Source organism: Dendronephthya gigantea, unplaced genomic scaffold (genome assembly GCF_004324835.1).
Source record: "Dendronephthya gigantea isolate DGI-Jeju-01 unplaced genomic scaffold, DenGig_1.0 000036F, whole genome shotgun sequence".
Taxonomy (NCBI): domain Eukaryota; kingdom Metazoa; phylum Cnidaria; class Anthozoa; order Malacalcyonacea; family Nephtheidae; genus Dendronephthya; species Dendronephthya gigantea.
Window position 1 is genome coordinate 1,506,045 of NW_021163046.1, and position 24,107 is coordinate 1,530,151.

At 35.7% G+C, this 24,107-nt stretch overlaps 1 protein-coding gene and 1 long non-coding RNA gene across 2 annotated transcripts; both read left to right on the forward strand.

The window, feature by feature from the left end:
• Nucleotides 1-13,594: 13,594 nt before the first annotated feature.
• On the forward strand, nucleotides 13,595-16,488 carry LOC114526052. Its single transcript, XM_028547548.1, has 6 exons — nucleotides 13,595-13,663; nucleotides 13,923-14,155; nucleotides 15,251-15,302; nucleotides 15,427-15,474; nucleotides 15,587-15,818; nucleotides 16,272-16,488. The coding sequence occupies exons 1-6, from the start codon at nucleotides 13,660-13,662 to the stop codon at nucleotides 16,441-16,443; spliced, it is 741 nt and encodes a 246-aa protein (XP_028403349.1). The 5' UTR covers nucleotides 13,595-13,659; the 3' UTR covers nucleotides 16,444-16,488.
• Nucleotides 16,489-20,628: 4,140 nt separating this feature from the next.
• LOC114526007 lies at nucleotides 20,629-23,808 on the forward strand. Its single transcript, XR_003687289.1, has 3 exons — nucleotides 20,629-20,782; nucleotides 21,764-21,995; nucleotides 22,805-23,808. It is a non-coding gene; the product is annotated as an uncharacterized LOC114526007 (long non-coding RNA).
• Nucleotides 23,809-24,107: the final 299 nt, after the last annotated feature.

Sequence of the window (24,107 nt, forward strand, 5' to 3'; positions counted from 1 at the left end):
TTAGGCTGCTTTGCATTCATTCAAACATTCTCATCTGCAATTCATGTTATCTCGGTCAAATGTTTCTGCTACAGTTGAGTCGACATGTGACAAAAGCTTTGCCCTGGTAGATGCTACTTTTGAATTAAAAAGGGACTAATTATTTGTTCAAAGGAATGCCACTAAAATAAAAATGTCGTCTTTAGGTTGTCTTCGTCCTGACTTTTCTTTCTTAGAAGAGAACAACAGGTCCAAGCAATATTTAAATTGCAAATATTACACAATAAATGAAAAATGTCTCTTTCTATAATATCATGTACAGCATGAACTGAAATGATGATAGGATTTTTTGACGAAACATAATTAGCAAAATGAAAATACAATTAGCATGCGACAGACGGCTTCTCATGTGTCAATATTGACATCTGTATAAAATTCTGCCAAAAAATCCGTATATCGATAATTTCGACAAACGTATTTTTACAACATAAGTACTTGTAACGTCTAGTAAGCACAGCGACTTCTAAAAATGGTTTTTAGTAAGCTCAGCGAGTGCTAAAAATGCTAAAAATGGCTTCCTAAAACTAATATCTTTCATTTTAGAGCATATTTGGTTAGTTTTTGGAACATTGAGAAAGTCGTCAACTTTGACCAAAATGGTAAGGCTTACCCCTTACCATTTTGGTCAATTTTGACGACTTTTTCAACTGTTCAACAACTGTCTTAAAATGCTAAAAATGGCTTCCTAAGAATAATATCTTTCATTTTAGAGCATATTTGGTTGGTTTTTGGAACTTTCAAAAACCATCAAAATTAGCCAAAATAAGGCATACCCCACCATTTTGGTCAATTTTGACGACTTTTTGAACTGTTCAAAAACTGTCTTAAAATGCTAAAAATGGCTCCCTAAGACTAATATCTTTGATTTTAGAGCATATTTGGTTGCTTTTTGAAACATTGAAAAAGTCGTCAATTTTGACCAAAATGGTAAGGCTTACCCCTTACCATTTTGGTCAATTTTGACGACTTTTTGAACTGTTCAAAAACTGTCTTAAAATGCTAAAATTATCTTCCTGTGTTAGGACAGTGGCTAGTCCGTAGACGTTGGTGGTTCAAGCCCTTGCAGTGTTAAAACATGAGTTACGAATTCTTGTTTAATTTAAAGTCTCCAAAGAAAGGATTAAACGAAATAAAAAACTTTCGCCTTTCACCACAAGCAGCGGTGGCCGAGTTGGTTAGGACAGTAGTTTGTCCAGAAGCGGTGGTGGTTCAAGCCCTTGCAGTGTCAAAACATGAGTGACGAATTCTTGTTTAATTTAAAATCTCCAAGGAAAGGATTAAATCAAATAAAAAACCTGCGTCTTTCACCACAAGCAGCGGTGGCCGAGTGGGTTAGAACAGTGGTTAGTCAATAAACGGTGGTGGTTCAAGCCCTTGCAGTGTCAAAACATGAGTTGCGAATCCTTATTTAATTTAAAGTCTCCAAGGAAAGGATTAAATCAAATAAAAAACTTTCGTCTTTCACCACAAGTAGCGGGAGCCAAGTGGGTTGGAACAGTGGTTCGTCCGTTGACGTTGGTGGTTCAAGCCCTTGCAGTGTAAAAAATTAAGTTGCAAATTCTTATTTAATTTCAAAGACTTGTAAGGATAAGGTGAAAAAATTCTAAGTCTAAAAATTTCTAAGTCTCACCACCAGCACTGATAGCCGGTAGTGAAAGACTTGGAAAATTTAAAAAGTCTTAAGTCGAAGAAAGGATTAAGTAAAACAAGACGCCTGTTCTGGCGTTAACTCCGGCGCACGTGCCAGTCTTTAATATAGAGCTTCTGAACATTGAACAATACAGTTCATATTCGCATTTTAGATGCCTTGCGAACCTAAATGTTCGATCGCGAAATTCAGAAGCATATCGTACTTTAAAAAGTATAGAAGTTAAATTGTTCAAAAATGTAAATAAACCGCAAGATACATTCGCTTTGTCTTACACTTTGCCTTTGGAATTCGCGATTATATAGTTATATTAAATCTTCAATCTTGTGCAAACTACGACGTGTCAACGCGCCCATACACGACCACATCATCTTGTTAGACGGCGAAATAGCAGCGATATTATTAAAATAGGACCAGAATCTACATGTATTAAATATATTCTTTCCCGAATTCAATCTAAACTTAATCGAACAGCATGAAGACAACGGTTTATTTGTTCCTCTTGGAGGAATTGCCGTATCATGCGAGCGAAATCGAATCGCGCATCGGAAAATTAGCCAAAGCTGTGCAGTGTGCACCACAACTCTTGGGAGATAAGACTGGGACGTAGATAAATGCGGTCACAAACACATTTTAAATGTTTCGCGCCATTTCAGACTTGCGACGACGAAAAATAAAAAAAAAATAAAAAAACAACAAAACAAAACCGGGGCGAATTTTCAATAAAAAACACCATTCATTATTAAGAGGGAATAGTCACGCTGTAACGACAATGGCCTCGCAAACTGTCAAGTTCGTGGTTCGAATCTTACATGGGGTAAAATAATTTCATTACCACCAGAAAGAATAGATTTAGGCAAGATAAAAAAAACGAACCTGTGAATCATAAGGTCTCTTTTGGTCTAGTGTTGAAGGCAATGGTCTCGCAACATTCAAGTCGGTATTTCGAATCCTCGGAAGAATAATTTTCATTATTCACCCCAAAAAAGCATTGAGATAAACGCAGCCTTGAACGTCAAGCGCTGGTGGTCTAGTGGTGAAGACAACGTTCTCGCAATCTAGATGACCATGGTTCGAAACGTTATTTGGGCCTTTTTTTATTATGCTAATTGCAACTTACAAACATGCGTCGTGCATGTAAGTGTACTGTCTTTAATTCTCTACGCATATGATGTATGCACGTGGTCATTCGTGCACTGTGTGGACTATTGCATGATGTCAAGAAAATTTTAAATGTCCTTAATTCACTTCATTTGTTGAAAAATTGACCGGTTTTAGGTTGCAGTAAATGCAGTGAGTGAAAACGGACACTTTACGTTTATTAAACGTACTTAAACGACATTGCAAAGCGAGAAAAAGTGAAATTAAGTATTTATAAACCCCGCGCAGTCGCAGTGAACGAGTAATAATCCCACAATAACCACGTTGAGCAATGTCGTATATACTAAGCCGACAACTCTTGAACTCATACCCCACAGGCACACACCGATTATCGTTATCTACTCTTTTGGCAGGATTCTGTGGAAGAACTTTTGTTCTGGCATGTGTTTAGACGAGACTGATTGTTCGAATCCAATTACAACCGTTTTTCATTATGAACTTCATCAAAAGGATAAAGTAAATTAAATAACCGTCGCCGTTCAGCACAAGATCGTGTAGTCTAGTGGTGAAGACAATGGTCTCCTAAGTGTAAATCGGTGGTTCGAATCCTACCATAACCGTTTTTCATTATGAACTTCGTGAAAAGGATAAAGTAAATTAAATAACCATAGCCGTTCAGCACAAGATCGTGTAGTCTAGTGGTGAAGACAATGGTCTCCTAAGTGGTAAGTCGGTGGTTCGAATCCTACCATAACCGTTTTTCATTATGAACTTCGTGAAAAGGATGAAGTAAATTAAATAACCATAGCCTTTCAGCAAAAGATCTTGTAGTCTAGTGGTCAAGATGTTGGTCTTATGTGTCGACTGTCGAAGGTACGAATCTCGTTTTAGATGGAAATTTTAGTTATTAATATTACATGGTAAGGTTATGGAGAATAAGTTGTTGTAGGCTTCCAACAATCACCAGTTAGCCTTGTGGTAAAGTCGTGGACTATCAAGTACAAGATCGTGGTATCAAGAACAGTACGTTCCTCATGGCGGTGGAAAGAAAGAAAAAATGGGAGGAATGTTGCTCCGGGGAGGTTTGTATTCGATTAATCTTTGCAAATCAAAGTTAATCTTTAGGGAAATCAGGGGATAGATAGGGTGAATGAGGGGTATATGAGTACAAAAAGACTTAGTAATTGGGCGGCAGCCGAGGCTGCCGGGGCAAGGAAAAGGGTATAGGTGAGAGGGCACCATATAAAATGTTTAAGTCTTTTTGTACTCATTTAAACCTCTTTACCCCTATTTATCCTCCTATTTACTCCTATCTATCCCTACTTTTTCCTATCCTCATATACCCCCAACTATCCCCTAACACAATTAAATGTTTGAAGAAAGCTTGCTTTGAAAGTCAGGAAAGCCGGGGGAAAGAGAACCCCCCTCAGTCTACTCCTCGCCCAAGGCGAGGGCATATTCGCCCTCTCGCACTACTCCTCTCACACTCACAAATTCTCACTTTATTACCTTGTTGTTCTTTTTCGGTTTAACCAGGGCTTGAACCATCGACTGTATACTTCGCAGATCACCGTCTTCACCACAACACCACCAGTTCTTGCGGTGAAAGCCTATGTTTTTTTATTTTACTTAATCCTTGTTTGGATGGATCTTTGACGAAACTTAATACCTTTTGGTAGGATCTCGAATGAAAGAACAATTTAAATGAGTTCACTTTATTCAATTTTCATGATTTATTTTCTCAAATTTCACACAGTGTATCTTTACTATCTTATTCGTAGCTTGTAATTTAATATTAACCATTTGTGTTGTCGCTAAACTTATCACATACAGGTATGCTGCGCCATAAAGCACCATCTCTCCATAAGTTGGTTATATGCGACCCAAGTGAAGCTAATGGTTACGGTGCGATTGTTTTGTATTTTTAATGAAGTGAAGTCAAAGTAAAGTACAAGAATTAACAATGTATTTCAAAATAGGGCTAAAAGAAAGCCGTAAAAACCCGTCTGAATGTGAATTGGTTGTGAAAAATTTATACGTATGATTGTTATGTAATGCGTTATCATTAGGATAATAATTGTGTTTATTTTCCTTAGCCTTGTTCCGTCCTTGACCGTGCTGGTATTTCTGAAACTCGTCTGATTTATCCGTCTAAATGCGAGTTTAAGACGAGTTTCTCTTGCAGACGGGATTCCCGTCCAACTTACCCGTCTCTTAACTTAGCGGACGGGAAAGTTAGACCGGAAAATTCCGGACGAGAAACCCGTGTGTGATTCACATGCATCAGCGAGTCCCCCGCCTTCGATGAGTTTCCCGTCTCTAATATGAATCCGGCTAAAAGTATAGTCATCAGGCAACAAGATTACATCTGAAATGGCATCTGAAATCGCAAAATATCCAGTTAAACAGACATTGACTATTTATTTCAAGACTTTGTTGTATAAAGAGTCGAAACACTAGCTTGTATTGCTAGCAGGTTCGTCGAATATAAAATACCCTAATCTAATATTTGAACCTTTGTACAAAAGAGATCAACGTCTTAACAACTGCTTGACGACCACATCGTTTGTCGAAAAGCTATTGTTCTCTACTTGACTTAATCGTTTCTTCGAAGGACTTTTAAATGAATAATTATGAATCGTTGCCGTAATATTGTAGAACCGCCGTTTGTTTGTTTGTTAACTGCGGAAATTACGCTTTTGAAATAAACATCTTTTTTTCTTAGCGTATTCGACGAATGCATGCTTGTTGCCTCATGATTATACGTGTTATACACATTGAAATAAATTCTTAATTCTTGTACTTTTTGCTTTTATACCGATTTTGAAATGCATTGTTAAAACTTGTACTTTACTTTGACTTCACTTCATTAAAAATACGAAACAATCACACCGTAACCATTAGCTTCACTTGCGCCGCATATAACTAACTTATGGAAAGATAGTGCTTTATGGCACAGGCATGCTCTAAGTTGTGTGCGTTTTGGACGAGAAAATTAATCATGAACGTTAAAATGAACTTATTGTAATTGTTATTTTATTTGAGATCCTACCAAAAAAGTATTAAGTAATATAAAAGTGTAGCCTTTCACCGCAGGTTGTGGTCTTCTGGTTAAAGCAGTGCTCTCCGAGTTTAAAGGCGGAAAACTTTTCGAAAAGGGTTAGGTCAAATAAAGAACAATAGACTTTCGACAAATGACGCGGCGGTCTAGTGGTTAAGACCGTGATCTCTCAATCCCGGGACAAGGGATCATGTCCTTGCAATGCAAAAAAATCAGCCTTGAAAATATCGGTATGATTTGTAAGCTTGAAAAAGTTAAGACTCTTAGCTTTCAGGAAGGCTGTAAATTTGAAAGAAATTGGAAGTAAAAAAAAATTGAGAAACATTTGAACAATTTTCGCTTCATAAAAGTACGTGAAATTGATAAAAAAACGCAAGTCAAAAAAAGTTGAAAAACATTTGTCTCCTAAAAAGGCTGAAAATCAAAAACATGTCCGACTAAAACTTTAAGAAAAGTTTAAAAATTTCCCGGCTTTAATGCTAATGTTTACGCACCTTAATGATTTTTTTCACGAAAATTTGACAGGGTGATTTTCTCGAGACTGAAAAAATTTACTTTTTTTCACTTTTTTTAAATTCTCTTAGATTTTTTTTTGACGAAGAAGTATTTTGTCTTGGGCTACCTGTGTTGGTCCTGACACAGGTAGCCCAAGACCAACACAGGTAGCCCAAGACAAAATACTTCTTCGTCAAAAAAAAATCTAAGAGAATTTAAAAAAAGTGAAAAAAAGTAAATTTTTTCAGTCTCGAGAAAATCACCCTGTCAAATTTTCGTGAAAAAAAATCATTAAGGTGCGTAAACATTAGCATTAAAGCCGGGAAATTTTTAAACTTTTCTTAAAGTTTTAGTCGGACATGTTTTTGATTTTCAGCCTTTTTAGGAGACAAATGTTTTTCAACTTTTTTTGACTTGCGTTTTTTTATCAATTTCACGTACTTTTATGAAGCGAAAATTGTTCAAATGTTTCTCAATTTTTTTTTACTTCCAATTTCTTTCAAATTTACAGCCTTCCTGAAAGCTAAGAGTCTTAACTTTTTCAAGCTTACAAATCATACCGATATTTTCAAGGCTGATTTTTTTGCATTGCAAGGACATGATCCCTTGTCCCGGGATTGAGAGATCACGGTCTTAACCACTAGACCGCCGCGTCATTTGTCGAAAGTCTATTGTTCTTTATTTGACCTAACCCTTTTCGAAAAGTTTTCCGCCTTTAAACTCGGAGAGCACTGCTTTAACCAGAAGACCACAACCTGCGGTGAAAGGCTACACTTTTACATTACTTAATACTTTTTTGGTAGGATCTCAAATAAAATAACAATTTCAATAAGTTCATTTTAACGTTCATGATTAATTTTCTCGTCCAAAACGCACACAACTTAGAGCATGCCTGTGCCATAAAGCACTATCTTTCCATAAGTTAGTTATATGCGGCGCAAGTGAAGCTAATGGTTACGGTGCGATTGTTTTGTATTTTTAATGAAGTGAAGTCAAAGTAAAGTACAAGTTTTAACAATGCATTTCAAAATCGGTATAAAAGCAAAAAGTACAAGAATTAAGAATTTATTTCAATGTGTATAACACGTATAATCATGAGGCAACAAGCATGCATTCGTCGAATACGCTAAGAAAAAAGATGTTCATTTCAAAAGCGTAATTTCCGCAGTTAACAAACAAACAAACGGCGGTTCTACAATATTACGGCAACGATTCATAATTATTCATTTAAAAGTCCTTCGAAGAAACGATTAAGTCAAGTAGAGAACAATAGCTTATCGACAAACGATGTGGTCGTCAAGCAGTTGTTAAGACGTTGATCTCTTTTGTACAAAGGTTCAAATATTAGATTAGGGTATTTTATATTCGACGAACCTGCTAGCAATACAAGCTAGTGTTTCGACTCTTTATGCAACAAAGTCTTGAAATAAATAGTCAATGTCTGTTTAACTGGATATTTGCGATTTCAGATGCCATTTCAGATGTAATCTTGTTGCCTGATGACTATACTTTTAGCCGGATTCATATTAGAGACGGGAAACTCATCGAAGGCGGGGGACTCGTCTGATGCATGTGAATCACACACGGGTTTCTCGTCCGGAATTTTCCGGTCTAACTTTCCCGTCCGCTAAGTTAAGAGACGGGTAAGTTGGACGGGAATCCCGTCTGCAAGAGAAACTCGTCTTAAACTCGCATTTAGACGGATAAATCAGACGAGTTTCAGAAATACCAGCACGGTCAGGGACGGAACAAGGCTAAGAAAAATAAACACAATTATTATCCTAATGATAACGCATTACCCAACCCATCATACGTATAAATTTTTCATACCCAATTCACATTCAGACGGGTTTTTACGGCTTTCTTTTAAACCTATTTTGAAATACATTGGTAATTCTTGTACTTTACTTTGACTTCACTTCATTAAAAATACAAAACAATCGCACCGTAACCATTAGCTTCACTTGGGTCGCATATAACCAACTTATGGAAAGATGGTGCTTTAAGGCGCCGCACACCTCTATGTGATCAGTTTAGCGACAGCTCAAATGGTTTACAAGCTACGAATAAGATAGTGAAGATACAGTGTGTGAAATTTGAGAAAATGAATTAAGAAAATTAATTAAAGTAAACTCATTTAAATTGTTCTTTCATTTGAGATCCTACCAAAAGGTATTAAGTTTCGTCAAAGATCCTTCCAAACAAGGATTAAGTAAAATAAAAAACTGTAGGCTTTCACCGCAAGAACTGGTGGTGTAGTGGTGAAGACGGTGACCTGCCAAGTATACAGTCGATGGTTCAAGTCCTGGATAAACCGAAAAAGAACAACAAGGTAATAAAGTGAGAATTTGTGAGTGTGAGAGGAGTAGTGCGAGAGGGCGAATATGCCCTCGCCTTGGGCGAGGAGTAGACTGAGGGGGGTTCTCTTTCCCCCGGCTTTCCTGACTTTCAAAGCAAGCTTTCTTCAAACATTTAATCGTGTTAGGGGGTAATCAGGGATATATGTGGATAGGTAAAAGCAGGGATAGATAGGAGTAAATAGGGGGATAAATAGGGGTAAAGAGGTATAAATGAGTACAAAAAGACTTAAATATTTTATTTGGTGCCCTCTCACCTATCCCCTTTTCCTTGCCCCGGGAGCCGAGGCCGCCCGCCCTTGCCCCGGCAGCCGAGGCCGCCCAATTACTAAGTCTTTTTGTACTCATATACCCCTCATTCACCCTATAAATCCCCGGATTTCCCTAAAGATTAACTTTGATTTGCAAAGATTAATCGAGTACAAAGCTCCTCCGAGTAACATGCCCTACCATACCTTTTTTTTATTTTTATTTCCACTGGCATGAGGAACGTACCATACTGTTCTTGATACCACGATCTTGTACTTGATAGTCCACGACTTTACCACAAGGCTAACTGGTGATTGTTGGAAGCCTACAACAACTTATTCTCCATAACCTTACCATGTAATATTAATAACTAAAATTTCCATCTAAAACGAGATTCGTACCTTCGACAGTCGACACATAAGACCAACATCTTGACCACTAGACTACAAGATCTTTTGCTGAAAGGCTATGGTTATTTAATTTACTTCATCCTTTTCACGAAGTTCATAATGAAAAACGGTTATGGTAGGATTCGAACCACCGACTTACCACTTAGGAGACCATTGTCTTCACCACTAGACTACACGATCTTGTGCTGAACGGCTATGGTTATTTAATTTACTTTATCCTTTTCACGAAGTTCATAATGAAAAACGGTTATGGTAGGATTCGAACCACCGATTTACCACTTAGGAGACCATTGTCTTCACCACTAGACTACACGATCTTGTGCTGAACGGCGACGGTTATTTAATTTACTTTATCCTTTTGATGAAGTTCATAATGAAAAACGGTTGTAATTGGATTCGAACAATCAGTCTCGTCTAAACACATGCCAGAACAAAAGTTCTTCCACAGAATCCTGCCAAAAGAGTAGATAACGATAATCGGTGTGTGCCTGTGGGGTATGAGTTCAAGAGTTGTCGGCTTAGTATATACGACATTGCTCAACGTGGTTATTGTGGGATTATTACTCGTTCACTGCGACTGCGCGGGGTTTATAAATACTTAATTTCACTTTTTCTCGCTTTGCAATGTCGTTTAAGTACGTTTAATAAACGTAAAGTGTCCGTTTTCACTCACTGCATTTACTGCAACCTAAAACCGGTCAATTTTTCAACAAATGAAGTGAATTAAGGACATTTAAAATTTTCTTGACATCATGCAATAGTCCACACAGTGCACGAATGACCACGTGCATACATCATATGCGTAGAGAATTAAAGACAGTACACTTACATGCACGACGCATGTTTGTAAGTTGCAATTAGCATAATAAAAAAAGGCCCAAATAACGTTTCGAACCATGGTCATCTAGATTGCGAGAACGTTGTCTTCACCACTAGACCACCAGCGCTTGACGTTCAAGGCTGCGTTTATCTCAATGCTTTTTTGGGGTGAATAATGAAAATTATTCTTCCGAGGATTCGAAATACCGACTTGAATGTTGCGAGACCATTGCCTTCAACACTAGACCAAAAGAGACCTTATGATTCACAGGTTCGTTTTTTTTATCTTACCTAAATCTATTCTTTCGGGTGGTAATGAAATTATTTTACTCCATGTAAGATTCGAACTACGAACTTGACAGTTTGCGAGGCCATTGTCGTTACAGCGTAACTATTCCCTCTTAATAATGAATGGTGTTTTTTATTGAAAATTCGCCCCGGTTTTGTTTTGTTGTTTTTTTATTTTTTTTTTATTTTTCGTCGTCGCAAGTCTGAAATGGCGCGAAACATTTAAAATGTGTTTGTGACCGTATTTATCTACGTCCCAGTCTTATCTCCCAAGAGTTGTGGTGCACACTGCACAGTTTTGGCTAATTTTCCGATGCGCGATTCGATTTCGCTCGCATGATACGGCAATTCCTCCAAGAGGAACAAATAAACCGTTGTCTTCATGCTGTTCGATTAAGTTTAGATTGAATTCGGGAAAGAATATATTTAATACATGTAGATTCTGGTCCTATTTTAATAATATAGCTGCTATTTCGCCGTCTAACAAGATGATGTGGTCGTGTATGGGCGCGTTGACACGTCGTAGTTTGCACAGGATTGAAGATTTAATATAACTATATAATCGCGAATTCCAAAGGCAAAGTGTAAGACAAAGGGAATGTATCTTGCGCTTTATTTACATTTTTGAACAATTTAACTTCTATACTTTTTAAAGTACGATGTGCTTCTGAATTTCGCGATCGAACATTTAGGTTCGCAAGGCATCTAAAATGCGAATATGAACTGTATTGTTCAATGTTCAGAAGCTCTATATTAAAGACTGGCACGTGCGCCGGAGTTAACGCCAGAACAGGCGTGTTGTTTTACTTAATCCTTTCTTCGACTTAAGACTTTTTAAATTTTCTAAGTCTTTCACCACCGGCTATCAGTGCTGGTAGTGAGACTTAGAAATTTTTAGACTTAGAATTTTTTCACCTTATCCTTACAAGTCTTTGAAATTAAATAAGAATTTGCGACTTAATTTTTGACACTGCAAGGGCTTGAACCACTACCGTTTATGGACTAACCACTGTCCTAACCCACTCGGCCACCGCTGCTTGTGGTGAAAGACGCAAGTTTTTTATTTCATTTAATCCTTTCCTTGGAGATTTTAAATTAAACAAGAATTCGTCACTCATGTTTTGACACTGCAAGGGCTTGAACCACCACCGCTTCAGGACAAACTACTGTCCTAACCAACTCGGCCACCGCTGCTTGTAGTGAAAGACGAAAGTTTCTTAGTTCATTTAATCCCTTTTTTTGGAGACTTTGAAATTAAATAAGAATTTGCAACTCATGTTTTGACACTGCAAGGGCTTGAACCACCACCGCTTATGGACTAACCACTCCCCTAACCAACTCAGCCACTTCTGCTTGTGGTGAAAGACACGAGTTTTTCAAGTGGTAAGCCTTACCATTTTGGTCAATTTTGACGATTTTTCAATGTTCCAAAAACCAACCAAATATGCTCTAAAATGAAAGATATTAGTCTTCGGATGCCATTTTTAGCATTTTAAGACAGTTTTGTAACTGTTGAAAAACTGTGAGCCGATATTTTAAAGCGTGCATGCTTATATATAGATATTTATTGTATTTATATAGTATCTCTTCAAAGTAACATATTTGCGGGATGCATGTATGTATGCTGTAATACTCCCTGCTTTTTAAACATCGTTTACTCAAACTCTGCTTTTGTATTATATGCAAGCTTCATGAAAATAAATTTGGTGTACAGTACTATAGTAAAATTGATGCCACAGAATAGTCGTAATGACCCCAAATAAGAGAAAATCGATGTCAAAAAGAGGTCGAAATGACTCCAAATAAGAGCAAAAACGATGCTAAAGAAGAGTTTAAAAGACCCTCAATAAGAGTAAATTGATGCCAATTAAGGAAGAGTTGAAATGACTCTAAATAAGAGAAAAATCGATGTCGAAAAGGAGTCAAAATGACTCCAAATGAGAGTAAAATCGATGCTAAAAAAAGGTCAAAAGACTGCAAATAAGAGTAAAATTGATGCTAAAGAAGAGTCGAATGACTCCAAATAAGAGTAAAATCGATGACAAAAAAGAGTCAAAATGACTCCAAATAAGAGTAAAATTGATGCCAAAGGAGAGTCAAAAATCAAAATGACTTTTTTAAAACGACACTTTTGAGGAGTTAATTTGCATTCTAACTCTTGCAAGAGTCATTTTGAAACGACTCCATGGGTAGTCAAAAATGACTCTAGTTAAACGGTTAAAATTACTCTTTCAGGTGTCAACCCAAAATGAGTCGAAATGGCTTTCTTCAAGGGGTAGTCCTGGGGTCAGGAAAACGACTGCTTTGAAGGAGTCAAAATGACTCTTTTGAATTAAAAGTGTGTGTATTATTCTGGATTTCATTCAATTTTAGTCGTTGCTTTTCCCAACCACGACTAGTGGAGATTTAAAAGGCGAAAAGTTTTTCATTTTATTTCTGCCGCTATGCGCAGTAGAATTAAATGAGTGGTATATCCCACTCTAGAGACATGATAAACACAGACAATTTCACATCTATCATTTGTCACTATATAGCATAGCGACAGGTGACGACTGAAATAATTAATGGAGCTTTCCAACGTTTGCTTGTCAATTATTCATATTATACTTATATAGACTTTGAGAGAAGCTAAATTAAAAAATAATTACTGATGTTGCTTAAATTAACAATTTAGCCGGGCAATGTCAACAAGCTAATAAAGTAAATAACCTGCAAATAAATACTAAGACCAGACAATAAATTGACGAAATGCTGTTGAACGCCTTCTCTTGATTTTGCCTGATGAAGATTTCTCCGCATGGTCCAAATTGTCCTGTAAAACGTGTTATTTAACTTTTTACGTGCACAATCAAAAATGAATTTCGGAAATAAATAACCTAATGTGCTAAGACCCATTTTCATAAAGTTCAGTTATTGAATTAAGCAAATAAGTCTATGCAAGTAGCAGCTCTTCGCAAGAATGATTTTCATTGGCTGAACTTTACAATACATTTCTGTTTCAACCAATAGCATAGCTTCGTTCTTTAGAAGGCATAGAAAAGCATTATCCAATTGGACGAAAGCTTCCGAGAGCTGCGACATGTCCCTATGCAGGTGGCAGTTTTTCAGTATCCGCGTGCATCGTGCATCAGACACACACACAACCCCGACACCAGACGATCCTTGGAAAAAAAATTTAGATACAAAAAAGTGATGGGTAAGCCTTTATTTTCAATAAAAATTGTCCGTTTGCCTTCCATATTTTTGAGATTCAATCTTCTGTTGGTAATATTTTTGAATCTTCAAAATTTTGTTGATGGAATCGACTTTTGTTTTGACGGGTCAAAAGAAGGTTAGGTTTGGGACGTTTTCGATGCTCTTCATTCAATGAGAATATTCATTCAATGAGAATGCACATACGTTTGTTCATTGAAAGCCCAGGTACACAATAGCTAACTCTAAAATTTTTTATCAAGGTTATCGTTTATCAGTCGATCCTATGGAGATTATTCACGCCAAGTCGGGAGCGGAATGCGCCATGAAATGTGCAGCAAAAAATGGATGTAGATCTGTTAATTTCAAAAAACCGAGAAGCTGTGAAGAGATGGAAAATTGCGAGTTACTCACAAAGGTTGATTCAGAAACACCTCCCAGGCGTGTAACTGCAAATAAAGAGTATGATTATTATAGATTACTCGATTGTAACGGGGTAAGTTTGCACCAAATTCGATAATACTTTCACTTATACCAAAGGTGTACAGAGACTCTGTGCTTCTATTGAAATAAAAACTAAATTTTGTGCAAAACTTTTACGTAACCGTTATGCCTTAAATTAAAATGAGTGATAAACATTGGGTGCATAAGAATACTCATGCCATGAGTCTCATGGTCCCTAGCAACATCATTCTGTATGGCTCATAGAAAGTTATAATATGCAAACTATCCAACAGAAGTAATTTAAAAGGAAATTATTTCAAAATTAATGTGAACAATCTATGTTGATAAGAAATTACCAGATATGATCTTCCAGTGCACAATATTTGACTTATTTAAAATGTGCAACTAGTTCTCACTCTACAAGCTCTTTTGATTGTAGTAATAAATGTGGTGCAGTAGACATTCTCTGCTTATAAAATCAGTATGCAAGTTGTCGTATTTTAAACTGCGTGAAAGTGACATGACGAATAAAAATACGCCTTGTCAGGGCATGTATAGACGATGTACAAACAAATGAAATCAACATATCCATATTTCCATATGCGCAGGTGTTTTAATAAAAGTAAACCCTTGAAAAGCGACCGCATTTATTGCGAAACTTTCAGCACTGGATGAATAACTTATGAATCATTTGGTCCGTAATTGAGCCGATTTGATATCTATATATGCGCTGCAGTAGTTTTCTATTTAATTGTAACATTTCTATAGCCGCATAATAGTGTCCGTTTCAGGGTGGCGGAATGCATATAGGAACAGAACTAACAAAATATAACAGCTCTCCATAGAAATTAATATGAACAGGCCTTAGCTAGTGCTGACAAGTTTGGAACTTAGTAGTATGATTTGTATAGGATGCATATAGTGTTACCACTTTTCGGCGTATTTTGGGTCTTTTTCCAAGTATTTTGTCAATTACTTTGGCTATCCGATATCATCAACAGTGTGAACGTAGCACATAAAATTATTACCTATAGACTTGTCCTAGACCTGGTCCAAGTCAGGTCTATAGGCCTGAAGTGTAAACGTGGCTTTAGATGCCTATATAGGTCACGAAAAGTGATATTTACAATAGACATATCTTTTTTAGAATGAATTAGATCCAACTACATCAAGCTCTGCGACACAACAACAATCAACAAGTAAGTAACACTAAGTATTAAAAAAGACATTATACTACCAAAAATTATACAACATATCATTATATGTGGTTAAGGGAATACGTATCTATTGCATACTTCATATAACTGTATCATATTATTATAGCTTTATCAAAAATGACAGAAGCAAAGAGCTCAATACCTCAACCAACAAGTAAGTTAACTTTTTCAAGTTATTCTATTACCTACAATAATTTAGTTTGTGGACTTCAAATGCATGACATCCTTAATTTTTTCTAAAGCTTAAAAAACAATTAAACTTTTAGTGACGTCTTTTACATGTTCTAATGCTGACTGGTGGCAAAGTTTTGACAGTAAGGGCTTGTCAAAATGTGGCGCAGAAAATCTTTTTATCGCGGGATTTTATCGAAGCCCCCCATATCTTTTCCATGATCCCATATTGTTGCTTGAGGAAGCAAAATGCTGTAAAGCGATTACTGCGTACAGCGGCCAGAGTAGCCAGTGTGAAACAGCTAACTGGTTGTCTTCTCTTGGCGAGTAAGTATATTAGTATTTTATAACATATTGCTACTATTTACCCATATATATGGGTTAGAGATGTTGCCTAAAAGCATGGCATGGTTCGGCCTGCCAACCTCATTTCCACGGGGCCTATGAAAAAGGGAATGCGCAAAGAACAGTTTTAATTTTTGAGTGGTAAATATTTACTCAAACAGTGAACATTTGTTTAGTTTTCGGAGCAAAACTTATCATGTATTGTAGCGTGGTATAACTTTACAAATTACGATCTTCGTAGCCTGAAGTACGGATTAAATCAATCTTGTAAGTCATCGTTTATCAATTGTATACCATTGCTATTTATTGGTCAACGTGGCTCTTTTCACTAATGAGCATGTAAAGCTTATAAATATTATTATATTAAAACACTTGTAATACGATATGCACGTTCCAGATATTGTGGAGTAAATATTTTTTAAATGCATCCTACAGGAATGACAAATGGAGCAAGTGCCCAGTGGGGTACTTTCTGAACGGGTTACATCGGGAAGGTGGCAAAAAATTATCTGACATCAATAAAGGTTATTGCTGCAAACCTGCAAATCATCCTAACAAATATGGATCGTGTTATACAGGGTGTCCCAAAAAAAAAGCAACCACTTAAATATGCAGAACATTAATAGAGCTCTAGAGCGCAATAGGCAAGCACCTCTGGGAATTGAAAATGACTCTTAATCCTTCATTTACAATGCTAAAAGTCATTTTAGCTGAACTATGGTACAAAGCCGAACAATATTAATATTCTTGCATATTTAAGTGGTTGCGTTTTTTTTGGGACACCCTGTAATGAAAACGTTGGATCATCGTTTGATCAAAAAGGATGGTCAAACTGTTCCAAGGCTGGTTATTACATCACTGGTCTTTATCGTGGATCTGGTCAATGGCTGAACAACATCGATAAATTTCGATGCTGTCAAAACGCTTAAAGACATCTATTGTATCGATATAATAAAAGATTTAAAATCACAAATGTTTCTAAAATTAAGTAGAATATATATAAACCTACTTAATTTGCGTAGCACTTAAATTAGTGTGGATTACCGTGGAGGATGGCTGTGGAAACGATTTTTGACATTTTTGTATGTTCATATTGTTCGGGGGGAGAATCTGTGCTCGGCGCTTAAATTTGTAATTAACTTATAGTGAGGAATATTAGTTATGAATGACGTCACTCAGTTTAGTTGGGGATTACTATATATGTTACATTTTTTTAATCAAATTACTCAAAACAGTAGCTTTAAATCTTGGACACGTCATTAGCTGAATACCCTATACGGTGCATGACTCGTCGGAGCTAGCTATAGGTTTGACTTGTTGAAGGAAATGCATTTGTAGCCAGTTGTCATTTTATTGTTATTTCTTTCATATACCTAAAGAGTGTGCAAATATTAAATTAAGTATAGTGTGATGAAGTTTCGTATAATATACCTATTAAATTGTATAATAATTTCACAACCCAGTTTTCGGCTGCGATGTACGTGTTTCTATAATCATGTGGTCGGCGTCTAAATTTGTAATTAACTTAGTACAAAATAACCATGCTTTGGTTACAATGTCAAATATTTTGATATGGATAACCACGCTGTTTTAATAGTCAAATGCTTGCCCTATGTAAAGTTGCAAGCATGTTTGGCGCTCATATACAAACATTAAACAATATAACTATGCTTTGGTTATGATATCAGATATTTTTATGATGATAAACACGTTGTTTTAATGGTCAAATGCTTGCTCTATGTAAAGTTGCAAGCATGCTTCGTGCTCATAAAAATATACAAACATTAATTAAACAATATAACCATGCTTTGGTTATCGGATGTCAAATATTTTGATATGGATAACCACGTTGTTTTAATGATCAAATGCTTGTCCTATGTTAAGTTTCCAAGACGTTTGGCGCTCATATACAAACATTAAACAATACAAACAACCAAAGGCTCCTTTTGCAAGTTCGACTATGACGCTGTAGTTCTTGACTTCTCGCATGTCTTAAGCGGAAGGATGAAATTATGAGAGAAACCACACTGTTTCAATGGTCAAATGCTTGTCCTATAATGTAAAGTTGCAAGCATGTTTGGCGCTCATATACAAACATTAAACAATATAACCATACTTTGGTTATGATGTCATATATTTTGATAAGGATAGCCATTAACCACGCAGGTTAAATGGTCTAATTCTGGTCCTATGTAAAGTTTCAAGCATGTTTGGTGCTCATTTACAACATCTATATAAAGTTGCAACTTGCAAGCATCGAATATGGCCGGAAAACGGTACACTCGACCATGGTCGAATATTGTTTGAAAACGGTATACTTGACCGTGGTCGAATATGGCCGGAAAATAATGTAGTTTCATATAAGTGATACCTATTTAGGTGGCTCCCTACAGTTTTAAGAATATTGAAAACTAATGATTTAGATTGAAATTTTTGGCAGAAAATTTCTTGCTAAACGAGGTGAAATTTTCCAGATATATTAAATAACATTCTAACAGTCAGAAATTACCCATAAGCATGACGTCATTACCGTTGTTATGGTAACAATGGCGATTCAAAGTTTTCCTACAAAAAAATGGGAAATTTGAGCAAATTTCTATAACGAAAAATCCCGTTTTTTAATTTTTAGTAATTTTGGCTCTATAGAATTTTTTTTGACTGGTTCAAATTTTCCATTTTTTTGTAAGAAAACTTTTTATAAAATAATAAATTGGGGTAACCGAACTTGTTTTCGAGTAAAATGCGTGAATAGGTAAAATGTCGGCCATTTTGAATCGCCATTGTTACCATAACAACGGTAATGACGTCATGCTTATGAGCAATTTCTGACTGTTAGAATGTTGGTTAATATATCTGGGAAATTTCTTTTCCCTTAGCAAGAAATCTCGTGCTAAAATTTTAAATCAAAACCACAAGTTTTCAATATTTTAAAAAAATGTAGGGAACCACCTTAAATTGAACAATAATACACAAACCAATTCGACTGCGATGTACGTAATGAACGATTTTCGCCTTAGACGAATTTTTTACCTCGGCTTTAAAAAGGACATTTTCTGAAAGAGCATACTAAAATTAGTAAAAATGCCAAGTTTGGCTGGAAATTGTTGTAAATTACGGAAAATATATAGCCATGCGAAGTTGACGAATTTTGTATAGTTTTGTATTACGGCCAGAAGTTTGTAACTAATTTAGTCCACATTTCCGCACTAATACAAAAGTAAACAAAATTTGCGAACTTCGCATGGCCATATTTTCCGTGTTTTACAAGATTTTGCAGCCAAACTTTGCATTTGCGCTAATTTAAGTACGTTCTTTTTAGCTGTGATGATTTATTTTCTTCTTATTACTTAATTCGATCAAAAGTTAGTCTAAAAGTAAAACGCAAGTGGTCCATTCAATAAACACTTAATATCTAACGCTGCATATCTCATGCATTCTACGACTATTTCTTAGCAGCGTAAATGTAAACACTGTGCGTAAATGCGTAAATCAAAAATTTATATAATGCTAGAAATACAAGAATGCAATCACTTTTGAAAATTTGCGCTGTATTGGAAACCGTTAGAGGATTGATGAAATATAATGAAATAAACATACTACTAAAATGACTGATTTCTATGGAAACAATTTAGAGACATCATAAGGGATTCTTTGAATAAATTGCTGACACGCATGAGAGAAAACTTTAACTCAGTACGCATTCATCTCTTGTACAGGTGGCAATTGCTCTTCATGCAGGGACAATTTAATGTAAAACGCAAATAATTAGTGTTCCTTTTGCTAAGGAAGCGAACGCAATGTAATTGTCTATGACAATATGGCGTCTGAACAGACAAGAGCAGAACCTTCATTTCCAACATCAGGTTATTTGCGCTTTGTACTTGTGAGATCCAGTCTTCTCACTCTTCTGTTGTTGATATTATTGAATCTTCAAAATTTTGTCAATGGACTTGACTTCTGCTTTGACGGTTCAAAGGAAGGTAACGTTTGGGGTGTTTTTAAGCTATCCAATCTACTCAAAACACGTGTTTTGTCAACTTTTATGAATTTACAAAACTTAATTTGTTCAACAGAACTCTTACAAAGTTTTTGATACTTTTCAGGGTTTCGTTTGAACGTCGATCCAATGGAAGTTATTCACGCCACGTCGGGAGCAGAATGCGCCATGAAATGTTCACGAGAAAATGGATGTAGATCTGTCAACTTCAAAAAGCTGAGAAGTTGTGAAGAAATAGAAAACTGTGAGTTACTCCCAGAGCTTGATTCTGAAACACCTCCTGAACAGCTGACTGAAGATGAGAAATATGATTATTATAAACTACTGGATTGTAACGGGGTAAGAAAATAGTGTCATTCAATGTTATCCTTTTCGATCACGTAAAAATTTAAAAATAAACTTGGAATCCAATAGTATAGCCACTACCGATATAAAAAACGTTTAGACGAGGTGTATATTATTCTGCATTGCTCTCAAAGAGTGATGCAAAATATCCACCTGCACCAAAAATTTCAAAGGGAAATCGATTTAGTGAGGATGAATTTTGTCTCATATCAAATTTTCAATTGAATTTTCATCAACTGATGAAATTTTTTTCTCGAACAAAACCTTTTCTCCATTTTCCATCAAGAGATGTTCCCTAAAATTATCGTGCTATCATAAATATTTTTTCTCGACTTTAACAAGCAGCAGGTCTATGCAGTATTGTAAATTTCATGACATTCCGTTTAAGTCATTTATTATACATGAAAATAGTCTCCTGCCATATAACGACATTGAAAGTGTAAAGTGGTCGTATGTGCCTACAAAGGAAACACCTGAATCAACATATTTTGACTGTAAAGGCCTGCTGCAAATTAAGCAAGATATATAAGCCTACATTTTCGGATTTTCTAGAAGCCATTAGATCCTACTTCATCAAGCCCTCCGACACAACAACAATCAACATGTAAGTGTTCCAAAGTCGACACTATAATGTAATGTACCTTTCCGTCTATGAGTTCGGTATATATATTAATATATATATATATATATATATATATATATATATATATATATATATATATATATTATATATATATATTGTTTATATATATATATTCATATATATATATATATATATATATATATATATATATATATATATATATATATATATATATATATATATATATATATATATATATATATATATATATATATATATATGCAACATGTGTAAACAATGTGCCCTCAATAGATACATACTCGAAATCTAATTAGAATTGCACATGTTGTGTAATATGATTGAAATCCCATGCAAATCTAGTCATATGCATTTCTAATGGACCACTTGCATAATAGACCAACTTCAGATCTAGGTGACAAGCAGGAAATATATCACAACAGCTAAAAAGAACATACCAAAATTAGTAAAATTGCCAAGTTTGGTTGCAAAATGTAAAGTAGTACGGAAGATATAGCCATGCGAAGTTGCCAATTTTGTATACTTTTTTATTACGGCTGGAAGCGTGTAACTAATTTAGTTACATGCGTCCGGCCGTAATACAAAAGTATACAAAATTCGCCAACTTCGCATGGCTATATCTGGGGCACTTTACAATATTTCACAGCAAAACTTGGCAATTTTACTAAGTTTTGTATGCTCTTTTAGGAAATTCCCTTTTTGTCACCTGAATCAAAAGTTGGTCTATTATGCAAGTGGTCCATTAGACTTCGAGTATCTATCTATCTATCTATCTGCGGCCAACGTTTTTGCAAATGGGTGTATATATATATATATATATATTTATATATATATATATATATATATATATACATATATATATATATATATATATATATATATATATATATATATATATATATATATATAAATATATATACAGACACACTTAATAATTTTAACAATTTTCACTTCAACTTATAGCGACGTCTTTAACATGTTTTAATGCGAACTGGTGGGGTAGTTTTGACAGAGAGGGCAGGTCAAAATGCGGTGCTGAAGACCTTTATATCACGGGATTTTATCGAAATGTACCTAGAAATAAGAGCGATCCCATTCTTTTACTCGAAGAAGCAAGATGTTGCGACTCTGCTTCTGCGTACAGCGGTCAAAACAGCGATTGTAAAGAAGCTGATTGGGGTACTTCTTTTGACCAGTGAGTATTTGTCTCTTGCACATTTCATGATAATATAATTTTTGTGAAGTGTTCTGGAGAGTGCAGGCAGTAAAGAATAAGATAATAAATTTGCCAGGCTAAAATGATAAATTTGCCAGGCTGAAATATATTTTAGCGCGCTGAGTAAAACTAATCAGAAGAATGACTAAAGTGTTTAAACGTTGCATAATTTTTATACAAAAAATCCCCTTTCAAGGTAATATAACAGTAATACAGTTGATGTTCTTGGGCTTTTAGTGTTTTTGGCCCTTTTCAGAACAAATTGTAACACTCGCTACGGTCGGGCTAAAATGAGTTTAGAGTTGAGCCAAAAACACATTATTTTATACCTACGAAAATCAACCCTATTATCATATTTTAATGGTTTTCCAGCGCACTGCGTGTGTCGAAATGAATAACGGTCCTATATATGCTTTTTCGTATGTACGAAATGGACTTAAAATAATAGGATAAAAGTCAGAGACACTTTCCCTATAGCAGAGACTTCCTGCAAACAACCAAATTTTAACGAAAAAACCTGGGAACGACGATGTACACACGAAGTGCGCGGAAAACCTGGGAACGAAGGTGTACCAATTTCATCCACCTCGGCCTTTCTATATTGGTATAGCCTCAAGCACAAATCAAATCAAATCAATCCTGTAAGTCATCATTAAATTTTATCAATTGTATACCATTGGTATACATTGGTGCATCTGGGGTTTTCTCAATCAGCGCGTGTAAAGCTGCTAAATATCATTATGTTAAATCTTTTTTAGAGTATATATTTCTTTATATGTATATTACAGCAATGACCAATGGAATTCATGTCCTGTGGGGTACTTTTTGAACGGGTTAAATCGCACCAATCACAACAGATTATCGGACATCAATAATGGTTATTGCTGCAAACCAAGCAATCATCCTGACAAGTATGGATCGTGTTATGATGAAGATGTTGGAACATCGTTTGATCAAAAAGGATGGTCAAGCTGTTCCGAGGCTGGTTATTACATCACTGGTCTTTATCGTGGATCTGGTCACTGGCTGAACAACATCGATAAATTTCGATGCTGTCAAAATGCTTAATAATATCGATGTATAACATCGATACAACAATAGGACATACTACAACGATTTAGATTCAAAAATTTTGCTAAAAATCAGGTGGACTTATCGGAAACTCAGAAATGTTTTCGTTCTCGTGACGGTCAAGCGTGCACGCCAGTCTACTCAGTCTATTATTACAACAAGGTTGCAAGTTTTTTCACTAAGATTTTTTACTAAGATATTCAACATTTGCTACCACCTGAATATCTTGCAAATGAAATAATGCATAGGTTTGAACGCCGGTAATTTGACTACATTCTCGCAAAGTTTTAGCTGGAAACGTCAATTTTAAATATGCTAAAAAAGCAAATGTTTTTCGATATTTGAAAAAAATTTTCCCGAACGCGTTCCCAAGGCGTTCCAGTGCTTTCACTTAGACGCTTCGTGTACCTTCGGAAATTCCGAATAAATTATCGAACAGCTAGTCAATATGCTTAAGCTACGGCTCGTTAATTCTCGGCTTTTAGCAGGCGGGACAAGCGCTTTTTTTATTTCGCGTAAAGATAAGCATATAGTTAAAGTAAATCGGGAATATCCGGGTATTGACGACAAGTTCCGGAGTCGATAGCCGATGAATATCGAATGGGTGCTGGAACGCGTTCCGGACGCGTTCGAGGATGCGTTCAGAACGCGTTCTGGAACGCGATTTTTATTAGGTTATTTCTGAGCAGTGCTGTATGCTGGTGACACCCGATGTACCTTGTTGTCATATTTTTGAATTGCAAATAGAAAACTCATTGGCTCTTTTTCAAACTGAAAAAATGACAACCAATCATCTTTCTATTTGCAATTTAAAAAGATGACGACAAGGTAAGTTTTGACAAAATTTTGTCAAAATATCGAAAAATATTTGCTTTTTGAGAATCCTTAAAATTAACATTTCAAGTTAAAACTTTGGGAAATTGTTGTCAAATTACCGGCGTTTAAACCATGTTATTTTTTATTGTTTCTATTTGTAATTTGCAAGATATTCAAGCGGTAACAAACCGCGTTGTAGTAATT